At 44.0% G+C, this 26,372-nt stretch overlaps 1 protein-coding gene across 4 annotated transcripts in view; it reads left to right on the top strand.

Annotated features, from left to right (window-relative positions):
* LOC134037206 (plasma membrane calcium-transporting ATPase 1-like) overlaps positions 1-18,257 on the top strand; it is a 124,405-nt gene extending 106,148 nt beyond the window's left edge. For 2 of the 4 annotated variants that reach the window (XM_062482538.1, XM_062482562.1), the window contains 2 exons: positions 5,493-5,675; positions 17,809-18,257. In XM_062482538.1, the coding sequence (XP_062338522.1) occupies positions 5,493-5,675; positions 17,809-18,048 (423 nt within the window). In that variant the 3' untranslated portion in view covers positions 18,049-18,257. Of the gene's footprint in view, positions 1-5,492; positions 5,676-12,390; positions 12,611-17,808 lie in introns of all 4 variants that reach the window. The other 2 variants (XM_062482725.1, XM_062482646.1) reach the window with 2 other exon arrangements.
* The last annotated feature ends 8,115 nt before the right edge of the window (positions 18,258-26,372 follow it).

The raw sequence follows: 26,372 nt of genomic DNA, 5'->3' as shown, positions 1-26,372 counted from the left end.
AAACTGCATGTGTGACAGCAACCCCATATTTGTATTGTACATTTGTGTAAAAGTTGTGTTTGGCCCCATGTTAAATCCTTAACAACAATAGTAAGTAAAAACATTATCATCAAGGAATTTATCAACTATGTACACAAAAGCAACTTTAATGCATTTTACGTTTTCATGTCTCTTTGAAATGTATGCCCGACACAAGGTCTAAGTCCAGCAGGGTAAAAATTAAAATGTTGTCATACGACTACACCCAATACATCATTGGAAAGGTCTTGATCAGGAGAGTAACACAATGCCAGTCTGGCGGCTCTATTTGGTTCCTGGTGTGAAATATGGACATCTGAACTTGGACTTTTAGCCCAAAATGTGGGATTCTAGGTGGCGCTGTTGAGCCCCTGTTGATACTAGGGTTATGATATTGAAGGATTGTGTTTAACTAACCCCAATTATTCACTGTAATAAGCCATGACTATGTACCATAAAGGGAACTAAAAACCCTAACCCTAATTTTGGACCAAAACTGCATGTGTGACAGCAACCCCATATTTGTATTGTACATTTGTGTAAAAGTTGTATTTGGCCCCATGTTAAATCCTTAACAACAATAGTAAGTAAAAACATGATCATTAAGGAATTTATCAACTATGTACACAAAAGCAACTTTAATGCATTTTACGTTTTCATGTCTCTTTGAAATGTATGCCCGACACAAGGTGTCAGTGCATGTCAGTCTGCATGGAGCAGGGGCGTCGTTAGACCCTTTTTACTGGGTCACGTGCCCCAGTATAAATCTGCTGTGCCCCAGTAAAATCTAAAGTTTGAGTTTTAACAATTTACTTTATCAGTCAGTGCATTAATTTAGATTCATAATCCCGGAAAAAATAAATGCAGTATCCCAAACAACGCTTGTAAAATCAAAGCAGTTTAACCGAAAACACAAACCGATGCCTACAGAATTCCATGTCAGCGCGCCCTTCTGAGCTTGCCAAATAGCCACTGCAGCACGCACACAGAAGTCCAGGTGTCGGCTTCTGCACACAAGTTACGGATTTATAATGTAAATCTCCGCAAAATCCGAGTCTGGATGATGACGTATAATGGATAAAGAGTTGATTAAGTTCTGCGTGTGATATAGACGCATTTTCTGCCGATAGAAATGAATAGGAGGAATTTGCGTATAAACTGCACGCAAAACAGCTATTTGGCGTATATATGGCACGCAAAATAGATGTGTAAACCCGTGTCATAGATACGCAGAAGTATGAGACTGGGTTGTATTTGACGACTTTGGAATGAGAACGGGATGCAACACTGTGCCATGTAGGCTATATGTATGTAACAGGCCTAATTACATTTTGTTGTCATTTATTGAGCACGAGTGGAATGATTTAATATTTAGATATTTAATATTTTAATATATTGATCTTACTTAAAAGTAGACATTACTCATAACTCAATGTATTGGTCCTAGAGGTTAAATGGGGCCTACCTCGAGTTGTCTGTTGAAAACACACAGATCTGAATGCATCGTGGGATTTATTTAACAGGAATTAATATATCACAATAGAAATGGGTTGATTTATATATATGACCTACTATCATTGAACGGGCGGTTGTAATCTATTGCCCTTCTGCTTGTTTAAGGTCCAGGGTGGCTCATTATTAACACACACGGCATAGCATCCCTTACAAAAAAAGAAGTACACTAAGATTATTTTGTAAGTATACTTAGTATAAAAAGTATACTATTATCATGTTACTTAAAGTATACTAGCAGTGTACTTATTTATATACTATTTTTGTACTAAGTAAACTGAATTGGCCCACTTTTTAGGTCATTTAGTACACTTTAAAGTAAACTTATAGTATATTTCAAGGTTTACTTTTGAATACTGTAAAGTAACCTGTGTAGTGCGCTTTCAGTTCATGAAGTATACTTCCTAAAGAGCCTCAAAGTATACTTTGCAATACTTTCAAGTGCACTTTCAATTAATTTAAGTACTTCAAGAAGTAAACTTAATAAATGTAATTTCACTATGACTTACTAAAATATTAAAATGTTAAGGAGCCCCTCAAACGCCCCAGATCTTGCGTCACTTGGCGAGAACGGGGGCCCTCGCAAAGTTACACTGTCACAAGTCCCTACATGTGTTGTAGCTGTGCTGCTGTGCTAGCTAACTAGCTACGGTGACCTTATTTATCAAGCTCGTCCACCATTTAAGAGACAAATATATGTACATCATGCAAGCATATATATATGTATATATGCAATATAAAGAAAAATTATGTTGTGGCTCCATAATCGGTCCAGATGGTGTGGTTAGCTATGCCTTTAGCAAGTTAGCCAGCATGTATTTAGTTGGTTGTTAGTAAGAGAGCCTGCTACCGGCTTTAGCTAAAGTTCTAACAAGAGCCTGCTAACGTTCGCTAGTGCTAACAAGAGCCTGCTAACGTTCGCTAGTGCTAACAAGAGCCTGCTAACTTTCGCTAGTGTTAACAAGAGCCTGCTAACTTTCGCTAGTGTTAACAAGAGCCTGCTAACGTTCGCTAGTGTTAACAAGAGCCTGCTAACGTTCGCTAGTTCTAACAAGCGCCTGCTAACGTTCGCTAGTGTTAACAAGAGCCTGCTAACGTTCGCTAGTGTTAACAAGAGCCTGCTAACGTTCGCTAGTGTTAACAAGAGCCTGCTAACGTTCGCTAGTTCTAACAAGAGCCTGCTAACGTTCGCTAGTGTTAACAAGAGCCTGCTAACGTTCGCTAGTGTTAACAAGACTGAGCCTGCTAACGTTCGCTAACCAGTTGCATTCCTCCAAACATCACGTTGTAGATAATTGTAAATTATACTGTTCAAAAACAAATTTTAATACAACATTTATTAAACTGTGCACTGTAGCCTATTACTGCTAGCCAACACATTTTAATACAACCACTGGCTAAATTGATAGCTAGCCACTTCAATTTCTTAGCTGTGTGTGGATTTTTCACAAGTGAAATGTTAGAACATCTCTGATGTCACTTCCGGAATGTGTGTGCGTTTAGCGTAGTACCACACACGTCCCCTAGTTGGCGTGACAGGGAGTGAGCAAAAATGGGATACACACTTACACAGATTAATTCCGAAAATTGTGTAAATTTCGGACTAAGGAGATTTTTGCACCAGGTATATATTTGAGGCTGTAGAACACTGTGGCATGCTCAGAAAAATGAGGACATTGATTTTTGTCCTCACTTCTACACATGTCCTCACTTTGTTGGTGTGTATTCATACATTTGTCCCCACATGTCACAAATACAAACACACACACACACACACACACACACACGTACACACACACACACACACACACGTACACACACACACACACACACACACACACACACACACACACACACATTCACCACATACCTGATACGGGGGAAGCTACTCTGGCGATTTGTAGCAAGCGTGGAATGAATACTGCACCTTACAGTTTGATAGATAATTAGGTGTGCGTATAAACAGGCGAAATTTGTGCATATTACATTTGATGAGGCGTGTGTATAGGCAGGTGTTAAATGTGCTTTGAATACTGTGTCAGCACAGCACATATAACACCAGTGCACACCTGCCCGCCTAGACGCGTGAGCTCTTTAGGCGGGTTAGAATAGGTTACATCAAGGGATCGTTGTTTCCAAATTCGTTCTGTGCCACGATGAACATCCTCATTACTAGAAGCGCAGAGCCATTTTTCAAAATCAAAATGTATTTGTATAGCCCTTTTTACAAGCAATGTCACAGAGGGCTTCACATACGCCCAAATAACTGCCCCTCAATCAACCTAAACCCTCAAGGAACACAAGGGAAAAACTCCCAGAAAAACTAATTAGAGGAAAAGAATTGAAGAAACCTTGGGAGGAGCTATTCAGTGAGGGATCCCCTCCTCCTGAGATGGTTGGTGAAAGAGAGGTGTCGAACACAGGCTAAACATAGTCATACAACAGGGAAGTGTCAATGGGTGTTGAAACACCAATTTTAAGCAGAGGTAGCCACAGGGCTGGGGACTGTGATCGGCGCAGCATCACAGGCAGGGAGATGAGGAAAGGGACCAGGACTGCGCTGTTGTCCGTCAGGGAGACCGATGTCCATTTGGCGACTAGATCCAGCTTTAGCAGAGTGTCACAGATTGATGTCAACTGGCGACCAGGTCCAGCATTGGCAGACCGACGACCAGGCAGATGCTGACAGCTCAAACTCCCCACACCAAAGGAAGGTGTGGAGGGGGGACAGAGAGAGGAGAGCAGGAATTAGAGAATGTAAAGTGCTTGCGTGCATTCGGAGGTGTGATATCATCTGGCAGGCGTATGCAGGCGCTAGTGAGCCCTTTGCATATTAACCGGTGACACGTATTACACCTCCTACATGCACAAGCACGCACGCACACACACACGTACATATACAAAACAATACATGTTTAATATCTGTACAATACCCCTAGAACTCATATCCAGTTAGTGTTTAGGGAGGACAGATTTTGTGTGTGGAGACCTATGGCAGGTCCAGGTGAGGACGAGGCCTTGCAATACAAATTATTTGTATGCAGTTGTTTCTGTCCCAACCATTTCAAATCAAATCAAATATCCATGGCAATGAGCGTACATGAAAGCATTGTGTCCCACACTACCCTCATCCCTGAGGGCTGACAAACCCAGCACCCTCATCCCTCTGTGCCCACACACACATACCCACCAATACACACACAGGCATGCACTTTTATGCAGACATTGCTCTGTTAACATGCAAAGCTGGCACATACATTTTTCTTTTTCCTTCTCACACACACATTCTTTCACTCCCAGAGTGAAAACACAAAAGACTTAAGCACTCAAACAGGATTTAGACAGGCAGTCATATTCCTCAAAGATTAGCCAACACACACTGTTTCCTCGTCTAGAAGGCACAGGGAAGGGAACGGTGGAGGGTGAGGGAGAGAGAGTAAGAGAAAGAGGGGTAGAGAGAGTTAGAGAAAGAGGGGGAGAGAGTTAGAGAAAGAGGGGGAGAGAGAGTTAGAGAAAGAGGGAGAGTCAGAGAAAGAGGGAGAGAGAGAGTTAGAGAAAAATGGAGAGTTAGAGAAAGAGGGAGAGGGAGTTAGAGAAAGATGGAGAGAAAGTTAGAGAAAGAGGGAGAGGGAGTTAGAGAAAGAGGGAGAGAGAGAGACTGCTAAACCAGGTAGAAGATGTGAGCGTCTGTAAGATACTACTACTGTTTCCTAAAGTTTTACAGTTGCCAAATGGCACTCTGGCACTTAAGAAAGCTGGATGTTCCTCTCAGGCCTAGTCTAGTCCAGGCTGCAGTATGTACGTGTGTACCGGTTCATTGAGCTAATAGTCAAACTTGTTCTTGTCTGTGTGTCCATCTGGATGTGTGTCCTGTCTTTGTGTTTATTCTTGTATCTGTTTGTGTCTGTTTGTGCGTTGATGTGTCCTTATGTGTTCCTGCGCACGTTTCCTTTCCTCCCCAGCTTATCTCGGCCATCCCCACCCACCACCTGAAGTTCCTAAAGGAGGCGGGTCACGGCACTACAAAGGAGGAGATCAAAGAGGAGGAGATGACGGAGGGAGCCGACGAGATAGACCACGCTGAGATGGAGCTCCGCCGGGGCCAGATCCTCTGGTTCCGAGGACTCAACCGCATTCAGACTCAGGTACGGTCCTGAACCTTGGCCGGGCGTGTGTAGGGGGGATTGTGATGATCGTGTGGAGGTGCTGGGGTGTCCTCTCCAGGCTAGTTTGGCCCTGTCGGTACATATCGGATCTGCACAGTGGCTGAGATGCAGCCCAAGGCTTGGAGAGATTTAAATGTTCTCTTCCTCCCCTCTGTTCTCCCTCTAGTTCTTCTCAACAGAGGAGTCCGCTGGACGAGTTCCTCTCTCCCCTCCTTCTCATCCTCCCATTTTCTCTCTCCAATCCTCGAAAATTACAATTTCCTCTGTATCTAGGTTAAGGAAGAAAAAACCGAGGAAGACATTTTGACGAGGAAACTCAAAGCTAACTGTCATTGCTAACTGACTGTGCACGTGTGTGAATATAGTGCACGTGGTAAATGTTTCCAGGTATGAAGACTGTCAGCTAAAAGGACTGACATGCCAAGATCACCATGTGCCACCTGGAAGGAAATGAGGCTGTTGTTGCCTCGGGAACAGCCTGAAGACTAGCTTGTTAGCTAGTTAACAGAGCTTGCAACGGTGAAAAAATAACACATTGACATGACATTGACATGACAACAATACCTGTTAAACCATAATTTGTTCTTGCTTTTTCCCAACTGAAACATGACTACATGGCTTGGGTTTCTAAATCCATACGAGGTAAATAACACATTATTCAAGTTGATTAGCAATAGATGTAGCTTTGGTATGGACACTAGGGGCCTCATTTACTAACAATGGCGCAGTTTACGCTGCGTCTGTTTTTGCGAGTTTGGTAATAGCGCCCGCTATGCTTCCTCATTTTGCGTAGTATTTATCAAACCTGACACTCATCAGGCAATCAGCGCATACTCCGCCCTCAAGCGTAATTAGCGCGCCTCTAAAAGAACAATGGGCCTGCATGTTTCTGTCATGGATCTTCCTACGGGAAAAAGAAAGCGCAAGCTTAAATTTTGTGACGTGCATGAAGTAACAGCAAACCTGAACATATTACAGGGCAGAACATTTACATTTACATGTATTCATTTAGCAGACAGTTTTATCCAACTTCCAAGAGAGAGCTTTACAAAAGTGCATAGGTCAATGATCATAAACAACAAGATAGCCCCAAAAACATTGCGGGTAACCAAAACATGAAGCATACGAACATGAAGAACATCCACACCCTCGGAAAAAAATTGGCCTATGTCTTCGCCTTGCTCGGATCACTGCTGCCATTGAATAAGGTAAGTTTGTACACACAGTAAAATGCGCTCCTGGTTAAGACCTGCTTTTAAGAGGCAGAGAATTTCTACCGCAGAATAGAGGCGCACTCTTACTGGCAGTCTTTGTAAATACCGCAGAATATATAATTAGGCGCACTTTATGCGTATCCTCCCACCTTTTTGGGTGGAACTCCCACTTTCCCCACGACCCTCCCACTTTCCCCACGACCCTCCCACTTTCCCCACGACCCTCCCACTTTCCCCACGACCCTCCCACTTTCCCCACGACCCTCCCACTTTCCCCACGACCCTCCCACTTTCCCCACGACCCTCCCACTTTCCCCACGACCCTCCCACTTTCCCCACGACCCTCCCACTTTCCCCACGACCCTCCCACTTTCCCCATGACCCTCCCACTTTCCCCATGACCCTCCCACTTTCCCCATGACCCTCCCACTTTCCCCACGACCCTCCCACTTTCCCCACGACCCTCCCACTTTCCCCCTGACCCTCCCACCTTCCCCATGACCCTCCCACTTTCCCCATGACCCTCCCACTTTCCCCACAACCCTCCCACTTTCCCCCTGACCCTCCCACTTTCCCCATGACCCTCCCACTTTCCCCACGACCCTCCCACTTTCCCCACGACCCTCCCACTTTCCCCATGACCCTCCCACTTTCCCCATGACCCTCCCACTTTCCCCACGACCCTCCCACTTTCCCCACGACCCTCCCACTTTCCCCATGACCCTCCCACTTTCCCCACGACCCTCCCACTTTCCCCACGACCCTCCCACTTTCCCCACGACCCTCCCACTTTCCCCACGACCCTCCCACTTTCCCCACGACCCTCCCACTTTCCCCACGACCCTCCCACTTTCCCCATGACCCTCCCACTTTCCCCATGACCCTCCCACTTTCCCCATGACCCTCCCACTTTCCCCACGACCCTCCCACTTTCCCCACGACCCTCCCACTTTCCCCACGACCCTCCCACTTTCCCCACGACCCTCCCACTTTCCCCACGACCCTCCCACTTTCCCCACGACCCTCCCACTTTCCCCACGACCCTCCCACTTTCCCCACGACCCTCCCACTTTCCCCATGACCCTCCCACTTTCCCCATGACCCTCCCACTTTCCCCATGACCCTCCCACTTTCCCCACGACCCTCCCACTTTCCCCACGACCCTCCCACTTTCCCCCTGACCCTCCCACCTTCCCCATGACCCTCCCACTTTCCCCATGACCCTCCCACTTTCCCCACAACCCTCCCACTTTCCCCCTGACCCTCCCACTTTCCCCATGACCCTCCCACTTTCCCCACGACCCTCCCACTTTCCCCACGACCCTCCCACTTTCCCCATGACCCTCCCACTTTCCCCATGACCCTCCCACTTTCCCCACGACCCTCCCACTTTCCCCACGACCCTCCCACTTTCCCCATGACCCTCCCACTTTCCCCACGACCCTCCCACTTTCCCCACGACCCTCCCACTTTCCCCACGACCCTCCCACTTTACCCAGGTGCGCCCTGTTTGTAAATAGCCCCGCATCGGTTAAGTCAGTCTTTGCGAACAATTAACGCCTGGAAACAGGCGCAAAGGCCTTGATAAATGAGGCCCTAGCCTAGATGTATTTAAAAAGCTATTAGCAGTTCACTTAAATCAACCTCATAATCAAGCTTACTGAATTGTTTGTGTTGAACTTTTAAAACGTGTCCTTTTGTCCCTCCTCTTCTATTGAACTCTATTTGAGATGTACACAGTTCATCTAATTATGTTTAGGAGATTTGAGAACCTTAACATAACATTGGGTTCTATTCAAGCTGCCCAGGTCTTATCTTACCCTGGGAGTCCCAGTTCAGAGACAAATTGTGCCGGGGAGGTTTAATTCTTTGAAAGAGTGCTTATCGCCTGCAGGTTATTCTAGGCCTGCTTCACACATACACATAAAACACATTTTACAATTAAGTATACTTACTGAATACAGCAGTGGTTCTCAGCCTTTCTTCCCACTGGGCCACACTACGGTCTCACGGGCCACATATAATGTACATATGACATCATCAATCCCAATTAACCGTATGTAATATTATGGTATTAGCCATTCATATTATGACTATAATGATATCTAGACAATTACATTTAAACAGAGTATAAAACTAGTCACCATTTAATGGGACACCTGATGTTTTCAGGAGCTGACCAATTTTCGGGAAATTGATCCCAAAAGGAGTCACAACACAATGAAGTTGCGACTATAACTATGTATGTTGATCTAAATAGGTAAAGCACTTTCAAACTTAATAATCGAAGTTTCTGTACAGGGATACTTCACCTCATATCTGTAACTGAGGATGCTTGCTGCACTGGATGCGTTTTTCTCCTCTAATAACAAATGTGTCCATTTTGATCGGTAAATGTTACCGACCTAATGGCTGCTGATGACTTTGATTTCTGCCAAAGCAATCTTTTTCCCTGCCAACTTTTATATGACTAAAAAACGCTACAGTACAAACTTATATTTGTTTCATACATTTTAATTAATTCAAAAACTAAAAGGAATTGTAAAACTGAAAGTTTGGTATTTAAATGTGGGCGCATCGCTGGCTGCTCTTCCATGCATGACGGCCGCAGGTAGAGAACCAATGGTATACAGTGTATTTTCTTACCTATCAACAGTGTAATCAAGGAAATATCCACACACTAAACATGCACACTCACTCTGCCTTTAATATCCTGGCAAACAACCAACACGCACACCTGGAGGAAAGCCTGAAAGGAGCACAGGGCTTGATTCCAATCTCCAGAAGTGCAAATGACGCAAGCACACAGAATGTCACACATGGTCATTCTTACACACGCACACATACACACACGTGAGTTGAGATCCACTCACTCGCTAGATTTCACACCAGCATTCACTGGTTGACATGATAATACAAACATGATGTATGTCTCTATTCAGTGTGAGCCTACCAATCTAATCAGTAGTTGTGGGAGTTTCCCCATGGAATACCTTTATCTCTCTCTTTCGCTCTTCACGTTTGTCAGAATGGCCCATTCTCCCAAAAAAGTATGACTTGTTGCACCGTGAGATTTTGTGAAGAGAGACAGACCCACTGTGTGCGTGTGTGTGTGTGGGAGGGTTGTGTTTTTGGCCCGTTAAGAGACAGCTGTACAGTTCTCTGAGTGGTGGGTGTGTGGGATCGTAGCTTGTGACTCCACTGCCCTGTGGGCCCATGGAGATCTTTCCGGAAGCAAGCATTTCTCTACATGTTAGTTTCTGTCTGTATTCACTGCCTGGGTGTGAGTGTGTGCGTGTGGCAGTGTGTGTGAGTGTGTGTGTTGTCTGTGTGTGTGGCTATGTTTACGTGTGCATGCCGCCCTCTACTATCAAGCTAACAGGGGTGAGTGTGTTCAGTGTGAGGATTAGTCCTGAGGCTATATCCATTATCTCCCTGTAGGCTTCATTAGCCATCGCCCTGTTGATTCAACGTCCTAACAACGTCCTAACAAGGCCCACAGTGTCGGCAGCGACGGGTTTTTCGAGTTTGTTGTTATTTTCATGTCAATGTTTCAGGGTCCCCCTCGGGTCAGGGGGAGTTCAGGTTTTTCCTCTGCGCAATCCCTTTCTCTTCCTCTCTCTCATTCTCTCTCCCACTCGCTCTCATTCTCTCTCCATCCTTTCCATAGGGGGGTACTTTATATTTTCTAAGATCATCCTTCTCAAGATAATAAGTATGCTTTCTTTAAAGCCCACTGCAGAGCTTTAAGTCTTCTGTGTCTCTAGATCTGTTAATTTATTTGTGTGCACATCGGTTTGTGTCAACTATTGATAAAACCCCTTGCATGTACAGTATATTAATTAACTTAAATTGGGACATACTGTATGCAAGTTTTCACATGAGATATGAATGTCAGAACCTCCGTCCCAGAACAACGTCTAGCTGTGTTTCCTTTGACTAATCTTTGTCACTTTGTGTTTCTCATTTGAATGTTGACTGTGTGGATTCTTCTAATGCACATCTATCTGTCTTATACCACTGGTCTTGATGATGGAATGAACACGCATGATTTATTGAGTGTAATTCACCACCTCAGGGTCAATACATTCCTATTTAAACAAATCTTATCTACTGTATTTCCTGTTTTTATTGTCATGATGGGGGGGTAGTTCTAGACCATAGTTTGTGTATTTCCTTTCTGACCTGTGTTTGTCCTGTAAAGCCCTTGAACTAATTTCAAACTTTTCTTCTACTGTCGATAACGTTTTTCTCAGTCAGTCATGAGGGAACACAAAGGCCCACAGATGATTTCTCCTCTTTGAAATGTGTTTCTGTGTCGCTTCTTTGCTCCCCAATTTGCCTTCCTGCCTCGATGCTCCACTTCCTTATCCCGACTTGTCCCCCTCCCCGAGGAAGGAAGTGCATTGGGGAGAGGCACTGGAGCACATTCTATCTCTCTCTGTCTTTCTCTTGCTCTCTCTCTAACACTCTCCAGGGAAGGGAAGGAAGGATGACGGAATGAGGATAAAGGGAGAGGAAGAGACGTAGAAAGTGGCAACCTAATTAGGTCCTTATCTCTTCCCTTCCCTGTCGACCTCCTTGCCCTCTCCCCTCCCACTTTCTAATCACAGTGTTTTTTTGTGTGATTCTTTTGGTATTTGTGTCAAAACACGCCTGGTTAGTCAAACATTGGGGAAATAATTGCCACAAGAACTTCTTCACACCTCCGAGGTTATCAGCAGCTAAGGAACGAGCCTATTTTCATTATCTCTCTCTCTCCAGTGGTCTCAGCTCATCCTTTCTCAGTACTAATGTTTCCTCTCTTTCAGTAGATTGACCTCTCTTCCTCCCTCACCCTACACCCCACCCCCCTTCAGACTTTATGGGGATCTTGCCTTTTTAAATTCTATTTAATATTTGCTGTTTCTGTTCTGCCCACAGCAGCTTCTATCTCTCTTGTATTCTCTCCCTGACTCCTCCCTTTTTATCTCTCTCTCACTCACCTCTCCCTGACTCCTCCCTTTTGATCTCTCTCTCACCTCTCCCTGACTCCTCCCTTTTTATCTCTCTCTCACCTCTCCCTGACTCCTCCCTTTTGATCTCTCTCTCACCTCTCCCTGACTCCTCCCTTTTGATCTCTCTCTCACCTCTCCCTGACTCCTCCCTTTTTATCTCTCTCACCTCTCCCTCACTCCTCCCTTTTTATCTCTCTCTTTCACTTCTTCCTCTCCCCATCTCTGCTCTCACTCATCTTCTCTATCTTGCCCTTTATCTCTCTCTTTCGCTTTCTGTCTCTCTCCCTCTCCACCTCCACCTCTCTCTTTCTCTCTCTCCCCCTCTGTCATTCTCTCTCCCTGCCTCTCTCCCTCTCTTTCTCTCCCTCTTTTTCCCTCTCCCTCCCTCTCCCCCCCATGTTCATCCTCTCCTGTCTCTCTCTCCCACCCCTGTGCTCAGTCTCTCCTGTCTCTCTAACTGTGCCCCTGTGTGTGTCTATGCAGATGGACGTGGTCTACACGTTTCAGACAGGCCAGGCTCCCGTGCCTGGAGCTCTGCGTCGCCAGCCCTCAGTGGTCAGCCAGCACAACGACACCGCCAAAACTGTCTCTAGCCCCACCCACGTAGGGCTTAGCTCCTCCTCCCTGTCCGCCACCAACTCTGCTGGGGCCCCGCCCCTCCCTGCCTCCTCCGCCGTCGCTTCCTCCTCCACCACGGCAGGCAGTGAGTGCGGTCGCCACAGCGACCCCCATTAACAAACGCTTTGAAGGTTTTGGGGGTTTTTTTGCGATGGGAATGCTGCATGACTGGGTACTACCAACCTAGTGTGCCTGATGATGACGGACGCTCTGTTGGCCACTCTTATCCTTCTCTCTGTGTGTCTTTGTCTCAACACTTCCTGCCTTCTTTTTCTCCCATAATTTCTCTCTGGTTTCCTCTCTTTTCACCTCTTCTGTTTCTCTTTTGCTCCTCCTTCTTCCCCACTATGCATCTCTCTGTGATTTTTTCTCTCTTGACTCAACTGTCCTAAATTCGTTTTCTCTCTCTCCCTGTTTTGCACTTGTTTTCTCACCCTTGCCTTCAGAGACAGACATTCCTTATGCATCCCAGATCCACTCTGCATCTCTCCTAAACACTGTTTCCCAGTGCATTGTGGGGGTTTGAGTTCTTCTGGAAGTGTGCTTCTCTCCAGCTGTCTGCATGACCTAACCCTCGTGAGATCTCAGATAAAAACATAAAATGTATGGATAAGACAGGGATGAGAAACATCATTCCGATTCCTCTCCGTTAATCTGGAATAATTCTGCCCCATGCTCATTGACCCTGACACAGTCAACAGACTGGGTAGGGCGGTAATTGGACTGGGTTAATCTCTTTGGGATTCTAATCTGTAGTTTGAGCGGGGTGAGGGGACAGTATCTATCTTCCAGGACCTGGGGTTCCTCACGACGGTTAATGGCAAAGGGTTAACTCTGTCTCAAATAACCACACGTCATTCTTTCCCATTACCTGAGCTGCCTGCACTATATCAGTGTGTGCGTGCCTGCATGTGTGCATGTGCGTGTGGATGATGGTAGGGTGTGTGTATCTGTGATCCTGTCTGTGTGTGTGGAGGGGGGGTGTATCTGTGATCCTATCTGTGTGTGTGTGTGTGTGTGTGTGTGTGTGTGTGGAGGGGGGGTGTATCTGTGATCCTATCTGTGTGTGTGTGTGTGTGTGTGTGTGTGGAGGGGGGGTGTATCTGTGATCCTATCTGTGTGTGTGTGTGTGTGGAGGGGGGGTGTATCTGTGATCCTATCTGTGTGTGTGTGTGTGTGTGGAGGGGGGGTGTATCTGTGATCCTATCTGTGTGTGTGTGTGTGTGTGGAGGGGGGGTGTATCTGTGATCCTATCTGTGTGTGTGTGTGTGTGTGTGTGTGGAGGGGGGGTGTATCTGTGATCCTATCTGTGTGTGTGCGTGTGTGTTTTATAACTCTTATATGGCTGTCATCCTCTGACCTGGCCACCAAGAAGCAGGTTATCACCCCGCTCACCTCCAAGCCCACTCTAAGGACACACGCAATACTTCATAATGTACTCATTACCTTCACAGTCCTCTGGGCCGTAGTCAATCATCTCCACCTCCCTACCCCACAGTGGATCCATTATGGCTTAATATAGTCTCGTGAAGTGTGTGTGTGTCTCGGTTCTTCATGCGTATGCTTGCTTACTTGTGTGGGTCGCGTGTGTGTCTATGATGAAGGAAGTCACTAGAGAGTTACTCTGTGTGTCTGTGTTTGTGAGAGAGAGTGCAAAAGAGAGAGTGTGAGAGAGGGACAGAGAGAATGAGAACAGCCTGGGGAAGCATGGTTAGCACAGTAGTAATGGAGTCATTTGTTTAACTAGTGTCCTGAGAGAATCTGTTAGTCATGGTTTATGAAGATCAACTGGATCAACTATACTCATAAAACTGAGACTGATGTGCTGACTAAACATTCATCAGTTCCTCAGCCTCTCGTTCTGTAGCGCTTCCTGAGAGGAGGGCATGAAGACAAGAATGACCTTGCTAAGCGCTAGAGGGAAGGAGAGAGGGGAGTGGCTTTAACACTTTGGGTGCTGGTTCGGAGCCGGTGCGTAATCGCAAACCAGTTCTTTCTCTTTCGACAGACTGAGAACCGAAAAAGTGGTTTGTACGTGGTTCGAAAATAGCACCACTTCGGAGCTGGACTAGATTGGGAACCAAGTAAGAACCGCTTGGGGCGGGGTTACCGTGGTTACCGTGACCAACAAGACCAACAGAATCCTTTGACCGCCTTGCTCTAAGTTTTTACAATTATTATTTCAGCTAAACGGTACTTGTAAATCAGCATCTGAATTAAAATGTAACGATAAGTGGGCAGTGTAGTTGATGAAAATGTGCTTATTTTATTGGTGAAACTGCTAATTTGTAAATTTGCTCCGACTTTTCGATAACCTAGCCAGCATCGCAGTGCAGTGCAGACACTAGTTGCTGCGTTTTATCATAATCCTATCAAATGAGTGAAATTACATACACAAATGTTATGAGATATTGAGCCTATATTTAACACAAATGTAATACACAAGCACTATACAGCAAAAGTTTATAAAATGTTGCGCTGATAATGCCAGTGTTGTCATACTGCTGCGAGGCCAGGGTATTGCGCAATAGCCAAGAAAACATGCATCTCAACCTCACGTTCTTAGCGTTCTTCGGATTGATAAACAGCCTTTAGACGGGCTCTGCTTTGTGTTTGGCGCTGCCGCGCTAGTGTTGCTGGGAAAGATGAGACGTATACAGTAACGTAATGACGTGGCTCTGTGGTGGCTCTCCAGCCCGTGGAAAAGCAAACCGGTTCTTAGAAGGCTCGCAAATTGAACCAGCTCCGAACCGGCTCTAGCACCAGCTCCGAACTAGCTCCTGGTTCAGTTTGGTGGAAAGGGGGTATGAGTCACACACACACTCTCTCAGTCACACACAGTCACGCACATACACAGTCAGTCACACAGACGAGCAGCATCTGCCCAGCAACAGTGTCCTCAGAGGAACACACTCTCAGAAACACACACAGCTGCATGTATAGATACAGACACAGACAAAAGACAGATGCTGCAAGCCCCTCTCTCTCACCCTATAAACGTATCTATCTCTGTTTCTGTCTTTCCCTCTATACCTCCGTTTCTCTCTTTCCCTCTCTTTTCTTTTCTGTCTTTCCTTCTCTTCCTCTCCCTCTCTTTTTCTCCTTCTCTCTCTATTTCTTTTTCATAAGAATTCAAAAACTTTCTTACCCCTCCACATGCATCCACTCCCCCTTTTACCCTCCCTCCGCCCTTTTCTCTCCATTTTCATCAACAATGTCATTTGCTTTTCTCCTCTCTCTCCCTCGTTCTTATTATTCAAGGAGGACTTATGACTCACTGTGTGTGTGAGTGTGCAGGAGAGTGTGTCTTTATTTATTTAATTATATCGCTCACATCTTGGCAGACAAGGCTAGCAGCGCTATCACAATGACAGCTTTTGCATCGTACTCAGTTTTTAACCCGACGGGATGATAATGAGAAAATAAAAAATTAAACTCACAAGCTTTTTTCTTTTCTTCGACAAGTCTTTCTGTGAAGGCTTAGTGAACGTGACTGGGGCTTAGGTCTCAACTGAAATGAGGGCGACAGACGGACAGAAGATCCCTAGCATGACGCCCCAGCTGTATAGAGATTGTTAGAAAGTTCCTCGTGTTGGAGAACAAATTGATGTTATGGGTTTTGGTTTCACGACACAGCTAAGTCTGAGAAAACAGGACCTGAGGATCTGACGTGCCCAGGCACGTCCTCACACCTATCATGTCAGCTAGAACGTTCCAGCTTTCAGGGTTCGGCCGGTGGCTCACCGGTGGTGAAGATCTTGTACCACGTAGGCAGAGGCCATACCGCAGGGGTCTGGGTTTGATTCCAGGACTGGCCTTTTCCTGCATGTCCTCCCCTCTCTCTCCCTCCCCTACGTTTCCTGTCACTCTTCACTATCGCTATCCAATAAAGCCGAAATGCCAGAAAAAAAAGTATATACAGTACCAGTCAAAAGTTTGGACACAAGGGAAAATGTGTCCAAACTTTTGACTGGTACTGTCAAAACACATGACATTTTTTAAAGAAACTGTAAATTTCTCACTTCTGGCTAACTATATTTAAACCAGATTCATTACTCAGCCTAGCAATATGATAAGTTTTAGGTGTAGAAGTTTATACAAATGTATGTTACGGTTTATTTATTTTACAGTTATTATATTATATATTTGAGAGTAAGCCTTTTTGAGAGAATGCTGGGGGGGAAAACCACTTTGAGAGACAGTGTGTGTGTGTGTGTGTGTACTGCTGTGTGTGTGTGTGTGTGTGTGTGTGTACCGCTATGTGTGGGTAAGTGTGTGTGTGTGCGCGTGGGTATGATTGTGTGTCTTAAGAGTTTTTGTTAGTGTGCCTGTGCATTGTGTGTTTTGGCATGTGTTTGTCTGTACATAAGTGTTTACCAACGTGCATATCATCCTTCTTCCCTACTCCCTCTCAGCCTCCCTCATTCCTTCATGACAGTCCCCTCTTATTTCCACCAAATGTCCACCAACCTGGCATCCCTCTAGTTGCCAAACACCTACAACTGCTGCCGTCCTTCTCTGTGTTCAGTGTGTTTGTATGCTGCCAGCTATCTTGCTGTGCCTGTGTGTGGGCTCACAGTGTTGGTGTGCTTCCTACCGTTCTAGTGATGAAATGCTGCCTACTGCCAGTAGCATTAGACTGGTGTGTTTCTGTTAGATTTTTTGTGTGTTCGTTTGCGTCTCTGTGTGTTGTTTGTGTGTGTTTCCCTGGGTGTGTGTATGTTCTGTGGAATTTGTTGTGATCTGTGATTGTGATCCCAGTTCATATTAGAACCCTCTCACCATGCTTTTCTATAGTACTGATTCATATTGAGTTTTCTCTTATTTTACTTATTTTGTTGTTGACCGTAATCATTGTTTCACATTCACTCAACTCAAGATCTTGTGTGCATTTAATGTACTATGGAGTTTTGTCTGTCTTGGTTACTGCATCATCCATGCACCCCCACCTCCCATCTGCATTGAGCCCAGTATTTTATGTTGACTTGTTTTTGTTTTTGCCTTTTCCTAGCAGCATCTTCAACTCTCCTCCGTTGGTCCCCATGTGTGTGGTATTTTGTGTGTGTGTGTTTTACCTGGTGTATGATTTGAGGTACGGAGTGAGTTATGGAAACACCCAGAATCCTTCACTTCTCACCATGAAACCGCTGACCACCTTTTGTCCCCCTGACAGAGTTAACTCCCCATACGCCACTGCCTGCCTCCTCCTCCTCATCACACTCCCATGTGCTGACAGCTGCCTCCTGTGTCTGTGTACTGACTCTCTCCTTTCCCCTCCTCCAGATTAAGGTGGTGAACGCGTTCCGCAGCTCCCTGTACGAGGGAATAGAGAACCCAGAATCCCGCAGCTCCATCCATAACTTCATGGCCCACCCTGAGTTCGTGCCCCTGTCGGAGGAGGAGGCGCGCGCGCCCCCCATCGAGGAGGTCAGCGCGGAGATGGAGGCCATCCCCAGTTCCTCCTCTTCAGGGGGCGGCCAAGCCCCAGACACCTCCCTCCGCAACCACAAGACCTCCGTCTAACCTCTTCCCCCCCATTAGCCCTGCTGGCTGACATCAGACATCCCCCCAACCCGCTTGCACCTCCAGCTGTGGTGGTCAGCCACAGCGTGTCACATCACAATCACAGAATCATTCCATAAATACTGACCCTCCCACACACCTTTACACATACACTCAGGGGTGGGTCCCATGTATCGCCTAGAACCCCCCCTCCCCCTCAGCACAGACACCTTTACCCCCAATCCACCACCCCCCCCCCCCCACCACCACCTTTCCCCCTCCGCACAGACACCTTTACCCCCGTTCCACCCCCCCTGCCACCAACAGCCACAGCCTACCTGGGTGGCTTGCACTGACTGGTTCTAGTGTGCCTGTAAATGTGTGCAGCAGACTCACATGCAGGGCATCCAATCACATCACTTTAAACTCACAAACGACTGGGTCCACCACCCCTCCACCAATTTGTCTTGGTTTGACAGCCTGTCCTTCATGTTTCCTTTCTAATCTAGGTTTCTCCTGTAATCCTTGATGTTTTCTGGTTTGATTTGAAACTCTCCCCAGAACTGAACTGCAGCATGTTATCTATCGTTCTGTACTTGCCTCTATCGTGTATACGCTTAATGACTTTTAAGGTGTTGTTTATCTTCCTGTATGTAAATATGCTTTGACTTTTCAATACAGCTTTAAGTTTATTGGGCGAATGTCATTTTAACAGTTCTCAGTTACTTAGCCATGCCTTTCCTTTCATTTATTGTTATTGTAAGAGTACATTGTGAATTTATTTTATTTCATGATATTTTTGTAATGTGTATTGATGGAGAATTTAGCTCAATAATAAGAGTACTTCCTTATGAGTCAGAGACACTACAGGCTTGAGGTCATTGTCTCGCCATATTTTCGCCTTCAGAATGTCTGAAGACACGTGTTCTTCTTTAGGGCCCCTTGTGATTTACTGTGTTTAGGAAGGACAGTGCCAAGGAATCAACTCATCTAGTTTGGCTCCTGTCTGCCATTACAGGCAACGGGCATAAGAGGAATATCCATCTGCCCTCATCTCATTCAGGCAGACTTCTGGTTCTCTATAGCTCCTTGCCAGCAAGTCTGACAGTGCACTATACTGCCTCAATATTGAGTACGAAAACTACCATCTAATTGAATTGAGCGATATTGATATTTTTTCCCACAGATCCCCCTCCCTCATTGTAGAATGCATGTTGTATCCCAGTTGATTGGCATGGGATTGTTGATCGGGATTTTAGGAACGGTTATCAAGGAACTCATGTTAGGTGGGGACAGTTATGGAAAAAGGTAGTCATTTTGCCTTAGGTTGTCATTTGTTTAGATGAGAGAAAAATCTGTACGTGCCACCGATACAAAGGTACTTTGTAGCCATCGGTGCTGGCTGTCCAACACACCGGACGCCTCTGCGTCTGAGTGTCATTATCGAACCTCACTGTGTTAGCCTTGGCGAGTGTCACGGGAGACTATTGATCTCTCCTGTGCCTCAAGGTTAACAATCAGCATCCCAGATCTAAATCCAATATCACCCCTCCCTCTTTTCCTATTTGTCCCTCCTCTCGCTAGTGCAGGGACACAGCACATCTCCAGCACACCTGGCCTCTAGCACCACAGCCTCAGATAACTGCCATACAAAGAACCAGATCTGTTCTGGAGCTAAGTCCTAAAGCTAGGGGTAACTAGTAGAAGAACGCTGTCCTGCCCACCAGTGGTGTGTAGTAGAGCTGGAGGAGCTCATTTAGATCATGCTGTCAGACCCAGTAAAGTAATACAACTGCCATATTTCAACCCTCTTTTGTCATAACTAGGTTGTTTCTCTACACAAGCCTCCTCTAACAAACCTTTTCTACTTAAATCAGAGCCATATTTTATAGGTTGTTGGTTTGTACCCCATTGTTTATGAGGTTTATTTTTTACCTTTGACCCTCCCCCTTCCTTTCCAACTGTGGCCCCAACCCTAATTCCCCCATGACCAAATAGGAAGACAAAACTAAAGTTGCCACTGCCGAGAAATCTAGTTAAAGGACCACTACGATGTTTACAGAGCTGAGCCAGCAGACCTGCCTGCTGTTCTTCCTTGATTCCCTTTCATCTTAAACTAGAGTCTTAAACTAATAGGGAAGCTTATTTGCATGGATTTCATATAAAACTCAATATTCTGTTCATTTTTTACAATTATTCTGTATTTTTATATTTAGTACTTTTTAATATTTTTGAAATATATGAATATATATGTATATGAGTGTATATATATATACATATATAGGCTGAAAACTATGGTGACAGTACATTACATGAGTGAGAGGAATCTACAGTGGAGTATGTCTTTTTCCAGTTCTACAAATATTCTTGCCACATTTCTAAACCTACATTTGGTTGTCTGATGTTAGGGCTCCTAAACATTAAATTACCTGTTTACTTACTGTCGGCTTTGTGATTGGACACTACTCTCTCAGCAATCTACCGTAGTCTCACAGACAATTTTAAGTGAAGATCTAACTCATTAGAAGTCTTATTTGACAACATATTACAAAATATATAGCCGCTCAAAAGATATGTCCTTGAATTACTTTTAATTGAGCTCAACAAAGAAAAAATAACAGTATTTATATTAACATATTAATGTAATGTTAAACCAATTGGGGGTATTAATCATTTTAAAATCCTATATCTAGGTTTGTTTTTGTTCTCCCAGACTACTATGATAATTTGTATTTCATTTTATATTGGATTGGTGCTTTTTAATGACAGCGATAGTATGGAAGTCAAGTTGTTTGAACTTGAATGGTTTTTGATGTCCAAATTAAGCATCACCTTATTTTACTAATGGCTGAGGAAACTGTTTATAGAGAGCATAACTGTTATATAGTAGGAAGTGACATCACGTCCTCTTCCTGTTTATGTATCTGTAAACACTAACAAAATGCCTTGGTTGTGGTGTCTCATTGTGGCCTCATTTTGAAAGGGGACACACTTTCAAAGGTAATCCTTTTCATTTTTATGACAACTTTCTTTCGGAATACGGCACCCACTTTAGTATACTGTAAATATTGGTGAATAATCATTTGAACACGACTATTAACTACCATTCGTAACAAGAGGGGGGCTATCAGTCGATGATCACCCAGCAAAGCTTTAAGAATGTTTCTGCCAAAGTTTGGTTTTTGTATTCTTTTCTTTCTTTGACTATACCTGTGTGCCCACTCATTTGTTTAAATTACATTACGAATTTCACTGTGTAACCCAATGTCTCCCCTAATTAGCCTGTGTTGCATTTAAATGTTAACAGGAAATGCTCGAGCTGCAAGGGTTAAGGTTAGCTACTGTTGGGTAAGGGTTAGCTACTGTTTGGTTACGGTTAGCTACTGTTGGGTTAGGGTTAGCTACTGTTGGGTTAGGGTTAAGGTTTGCTATTGTTGTCTCTTCTCTATTGCCATGGCTTCAGTTGTGCCATTGTACTCCTCCTCGCGTCCTCATCACCAGGTGTTAAAGAACTCCTGCGGCACTTCACACTTTCAGTACTTTGTTAAAATTTTAACCTGGGCACAACTGTTCCATAGAAGCGAAGGCAACAAGTGAAGTTGTCAAAGGAATGTGTGAAGAACGTCTGCTAAATGACTAAATGTAAATGAATTCGTTCAAATTGCAGATGCTACATTAGAAAAGCCAAGCATGGCTCTATAGTAATCTATGGGACCTTGAATTGCACAGGTTTTAATTACAACTAATGTATGAGATGGAAAAGTTGTTGTGCAATAATTGTTGGAATTTTACTGCATTGCTTTCTCTAAAAGCATTGCCTTTCTTAACGTCCTTCATTAGGTTTGGGAAAATCCTTTACATGAACACAGTTGTAAATCATTTTTTTTAAGTTTCAAAGTTAAGAGAAAATGGAAAATTACAATTAAGGAATTAATAATCACCTATTTTATATCTGCAGATATATTACCCAAGCCAGATATTGTGTTTTAAAACATAGGAAAGCTGTACTCATTTGCAGAAAAGGCAGAAAGTAGATTTTCTGTAATTGATACAGTATGATACACAGTAATCAGCACTGGTGTTATTTTTGTATAAACATAATATCATCTATGTGGCATGCATGAAATATAAACAAATATGGTGGTTTCTAAGCAATATGTCCAACCTGGTGCGATTGGTTCTGTCGTGTTTTGTGTAGCCTAAACCACCGTGTACGAAAAGAGAGGAAAAAAATGCATTGGTTAAAAAAGCTAACTGTTCAATATACGTGTTCAATGTTATGCATGTTTAGGTATGGAATGAGACTTCCCAAATGTTAACTTACTTCCAATGACCCCCCTGCCACCACCACCACCACCACCCCCTCCACACACACACACACAAACTTCCAATACTGTTCAGGTGAAACACACACTGACAGGATTCCTGCTTGAAGATGGGGTCTGGATGGATGAATGATGGTAGGCTACAATCATGGATGGATGAGTGGATCGACAAGGATAGAAAAGGGTATTGGTCTTGATAAGTTCTTTTTAAATTATGTGTCAACTGAATGCTATATTATACTGTTGATTTATGATTAGCTCATCATGTAACACACTTCTGATCAAAAACTAAAACTGCTCAAAGTGAGTCACAGGTTTTGGTTAGTGTGCAGTCCCAAAACACCCATCCACTCCAATCTCACAATGCCTGGCACATTTCATCCTGTCATTAATTCAAAGTCTCAAATATGGCCTGAAAGCATTGGCTCCACCTGATTTCTTTTCACACAGATGAGAAGTGATTAAGCCAAAATGTTCTGCCAAACCAGACCAGAGCTTAGAAAAGGGCTGGCCTCCACCTTCCTGATGATAGTCATTTCACAGCTCCAGTATCACAAGCATCGATTGAACTTTCATCAGACCCACTCCCGATTTCTTCTCCTTTATGGTTACTACAGTGTATTTCCCATTTAATAGACTGAACTTGGTTTCTTGTGTCGAGACTTTCAGTGTTTTCTCAATTACTATATTATGTAAAAATAAGGTATAAAAAAATAACAGAGTGAAAGTTATAAAATAACCACTGTTCATCTCCATATAAACATTTTCCATATTCACATGCGATGGTCAAAATGTTGACAACTCCTGATCTTGACTAACCGGTCCTGATATGGACTAACCGGTGCTGTTCTAGACAAACTGGTCCTGATCTAGACTAACCAGACCTGTTCTTGACTAACCGGTCCAGATTTAGACTAAACGGTCCTGATCTAAACTAAACGGTCCTGAACTAGAATGTGCTGCTGCTGTTTCTCTCTGACTCCTCTTAAGCAATGTGGAGTTAGTGAGGAGGTATCCCCGTGTTGGTCCAACATAGGGAACGAGACATGTTGTGTTTTTCTTCCTCTGATGGGAGGAGACTCCTGCCCGGGTCATGGCTGGTGTGTTTGCTTCCTTGTGCTTTGGCACTCCACTTGTCCATGTTTACAGTCCAGCACCATCTGCCCTGGATCTCTCTTTGATTACCAAGAACTGTGTGTGTGTTTGTGTGTGTGTAGGACAAAGAGGTTGTAAACATGTGCCAGGATTGCGGGAGTTCAGATCTTTGTTTCAGTTTGTGAGTGTGTGTATGTGTGTGTGCACGCACGCACATATGTGTGTGTGCATGTGTGCTCATCAAGGGCTATGGAGTAGAGGATGTAAGTTTCCTCAGCAAACATATTCAACAAATACCACTAGTCACACAGGACATATTTCCCCTTAGAATCTTAGAATTCAACTGAGGCCCACTGGCTGGGGTTTCTTCTAGCCTTATTCTCTGTGACTTGTTTACGTCACACACTGTGATTTCAGCATCAGCTGTGCCTCATTGTACCACCTCTGTTGAAATGAGGGTCTTTATTTTTATCGTTATTTCAACCACAGCAACATCTGTTCAGCTAGAGCCCTTCAAAGATAGAAGCTCTTAATCCAATATTGTACCATAGCTTGCTAAAGCAGTTAGCATTTCTATCACGTGTCCCGAAAAAGTTCGTAGACAAAGGTTTTGTTAGGCCTTAGTTATTAAGGAAGAAACCATTAAAATAATGTTATTATTAAAGACATGTTGTGGCACTGAGCTTTTCAACGTTGTTTTGTCCTAATTGGAGATTTGAGGGGTTGTTTTGTCAGCTTGCAGAACTGTTGACTTGGCAATGACTAATATTGATAGACGAGTACTCAGCATTGTGTGGAAATGAGATGTGACTGATGATTCACCCCAGCCCACCCACAGCACTGCAGAAGCACTGCAGAAGTCACCATTGAGACTGATTTGATTGGCTGATTTGATTGAGCCCAGAAGAGCCACATCAAAGCGAAGAGTGAAATAGTTTACTGTAATTGCTGGGTAGCTGAATAAACATTTATGTGCTTCCGTGTATGTGTTTTATGCCTTTTTTGTTTCTTGAATGCTGTGGTGATATTTTTTCAAGAGGTGTTCCCCATCAGTGTGTGTCTCACTTAGCGCACACACACACTCACACATTCACACACTCACACACACACACTCTCCATATGAAGTCCATTCACTCACCGTCCTTGCCCTGTACGCCCTTTCTTATGTAAATATGATACATTATCATGCCAACATGTCACTACTGTTTGCTTCAAACTATGCAACAGAATTCTCCAACTAGATTATATTGTTTTATTTACGTTCCTCAAAATTCTTCACAACACTCTGTGTGTGTGTGGTAGTCTCTGTCTTGGTGAATGCAGTTGTTTGACATTTTCTGATTTGTCTACTAACACCAACAACATGTACTATGTATGTATGTAAGTGTGTATGTATGTAGGTGTGTATGTATGTAGGTGTGTGTGCCCGAGCTGCACGCACTCACAACTGTTTTCTTTACTCTTTTGTAATATATGATCATGTGGAATGCCTAGGTCTTTTATGTCCCGTCGTTTGAATTTAACAGAACAAAAAATTATAATCAAACAATTGAGGTGAAAGTTATTATTTAAATATATAAATATATACAAATCTATATACATAAAATAAAGCCATTGGGATTTGAAATACTCAGGTGTCAAGGGTACTCTTTTGTGTTGAAAGATGAAAAGTGGGATGTTGTCAGTAGTGTCGGGGTGTTGCTGTGTCAAATGTGTTGTGTTGTATACGTGTGGAAAAGCGTGTCGTGAGGTCTGCACGGCCAATGGAATGGGAGCTGCACTTGTAGATTTCCGGACCACGCCTGCGCACCGTTGTAGCCAGTCAGTTATAAAGCACCGGGATTGCCTTCGACTGCTCCTGTGTGGAGAATGAACGTAACACAGAACAAAGAACAGAACAGAAAACAAACAACCCCGTGGGCCGTCACAGTCATTTCTCGCATTTTCTTGATCCAAACATGGCAGGTCTGAGATCAGCTTGTACTGACTGAGCAACAGTAACATTGGCATAGCCAGTGGTCATGTCATGTCTGAGATCAGGTTTAGCATCATAGGGGCATAAGCCACAAATCCCTGCTTAGCTGTCTTATCCACGGCAATCAAGACAGCAATAATTATACACAGTCACAGAGAGTTATTCTGATTTACAGTACGTGACATCATAAGTCTCACCACAATATACACTTACAGTCAGACACACACATGATCTCAGTGAAACAGATGTGTATCACCCTGAGAGACACTGGCTGCTGTCTTACATAATGTTACTACAGTATGTAGTGTCTCAACCCTACAGGACAGTGGTCCTCCCTGGTGCCCAACAACACAGTTTGACACAAATAGTATCCCACTTTTGCATACAGTACACCAAACACACATACACAATCTGAAACTATAGACCTGGCCAGAAAAAGCTGATAATTTCTTCAAAATGTAAAAGGATGGTTAATAATTTTCTTATCATTTATTTCTCCTGAAGCTACTAGCATTGCTTTACGTATTTCATGAACCGGATTGTAAAATACTGGTCATTAATCAGTGGTTTAGATCAATGGGAAAGCTAAAAGAAGGTGAATTAATAACACATTAGGATGGGTGTGTAACTGCAGACGTCATCATGTAACCTAAGCAACCACCTGCAGCACACAAACGTTCATTTAAAATTAGAAGTGGATCTTTGTAGATCTGACTAGGTAGAAAGTGAAAATATACAATACATAACTGTAGCAACAGGGAAATAAACACAGAAGACAGACAGACAAGAAAAAAACATTGGTTTAGAGTAGTTTTCTTCTCTACTATTATTTTGTTCAAACTATTTCACAATGTAGTAATTATATTGATTATATATTCAAACTATGCTCAAATTAACATTAGTCCTCTTAACAATCATCAATACAATTAATGTACTACATCAATACACAA

The sequence above is a fragment of the Osmerus eperlanus genome, chromosome 1, assembly GCF_963692335.1.
Source record: "Osmerus eperlanus chromosome 1, fOsmEpe2.1, whole genome shotgun sequence".
NCBI classification, from domain to species: domain Eukaryota; kingdom Metazoa; phylum Chordata; class Actinopteri; order Osmeriformes; family Osmeridae; genus Osmerus; species Osmerus eperlanus.
This window is presented reverse-complemented; position numbering and strand designations above follow the sequence as displayed.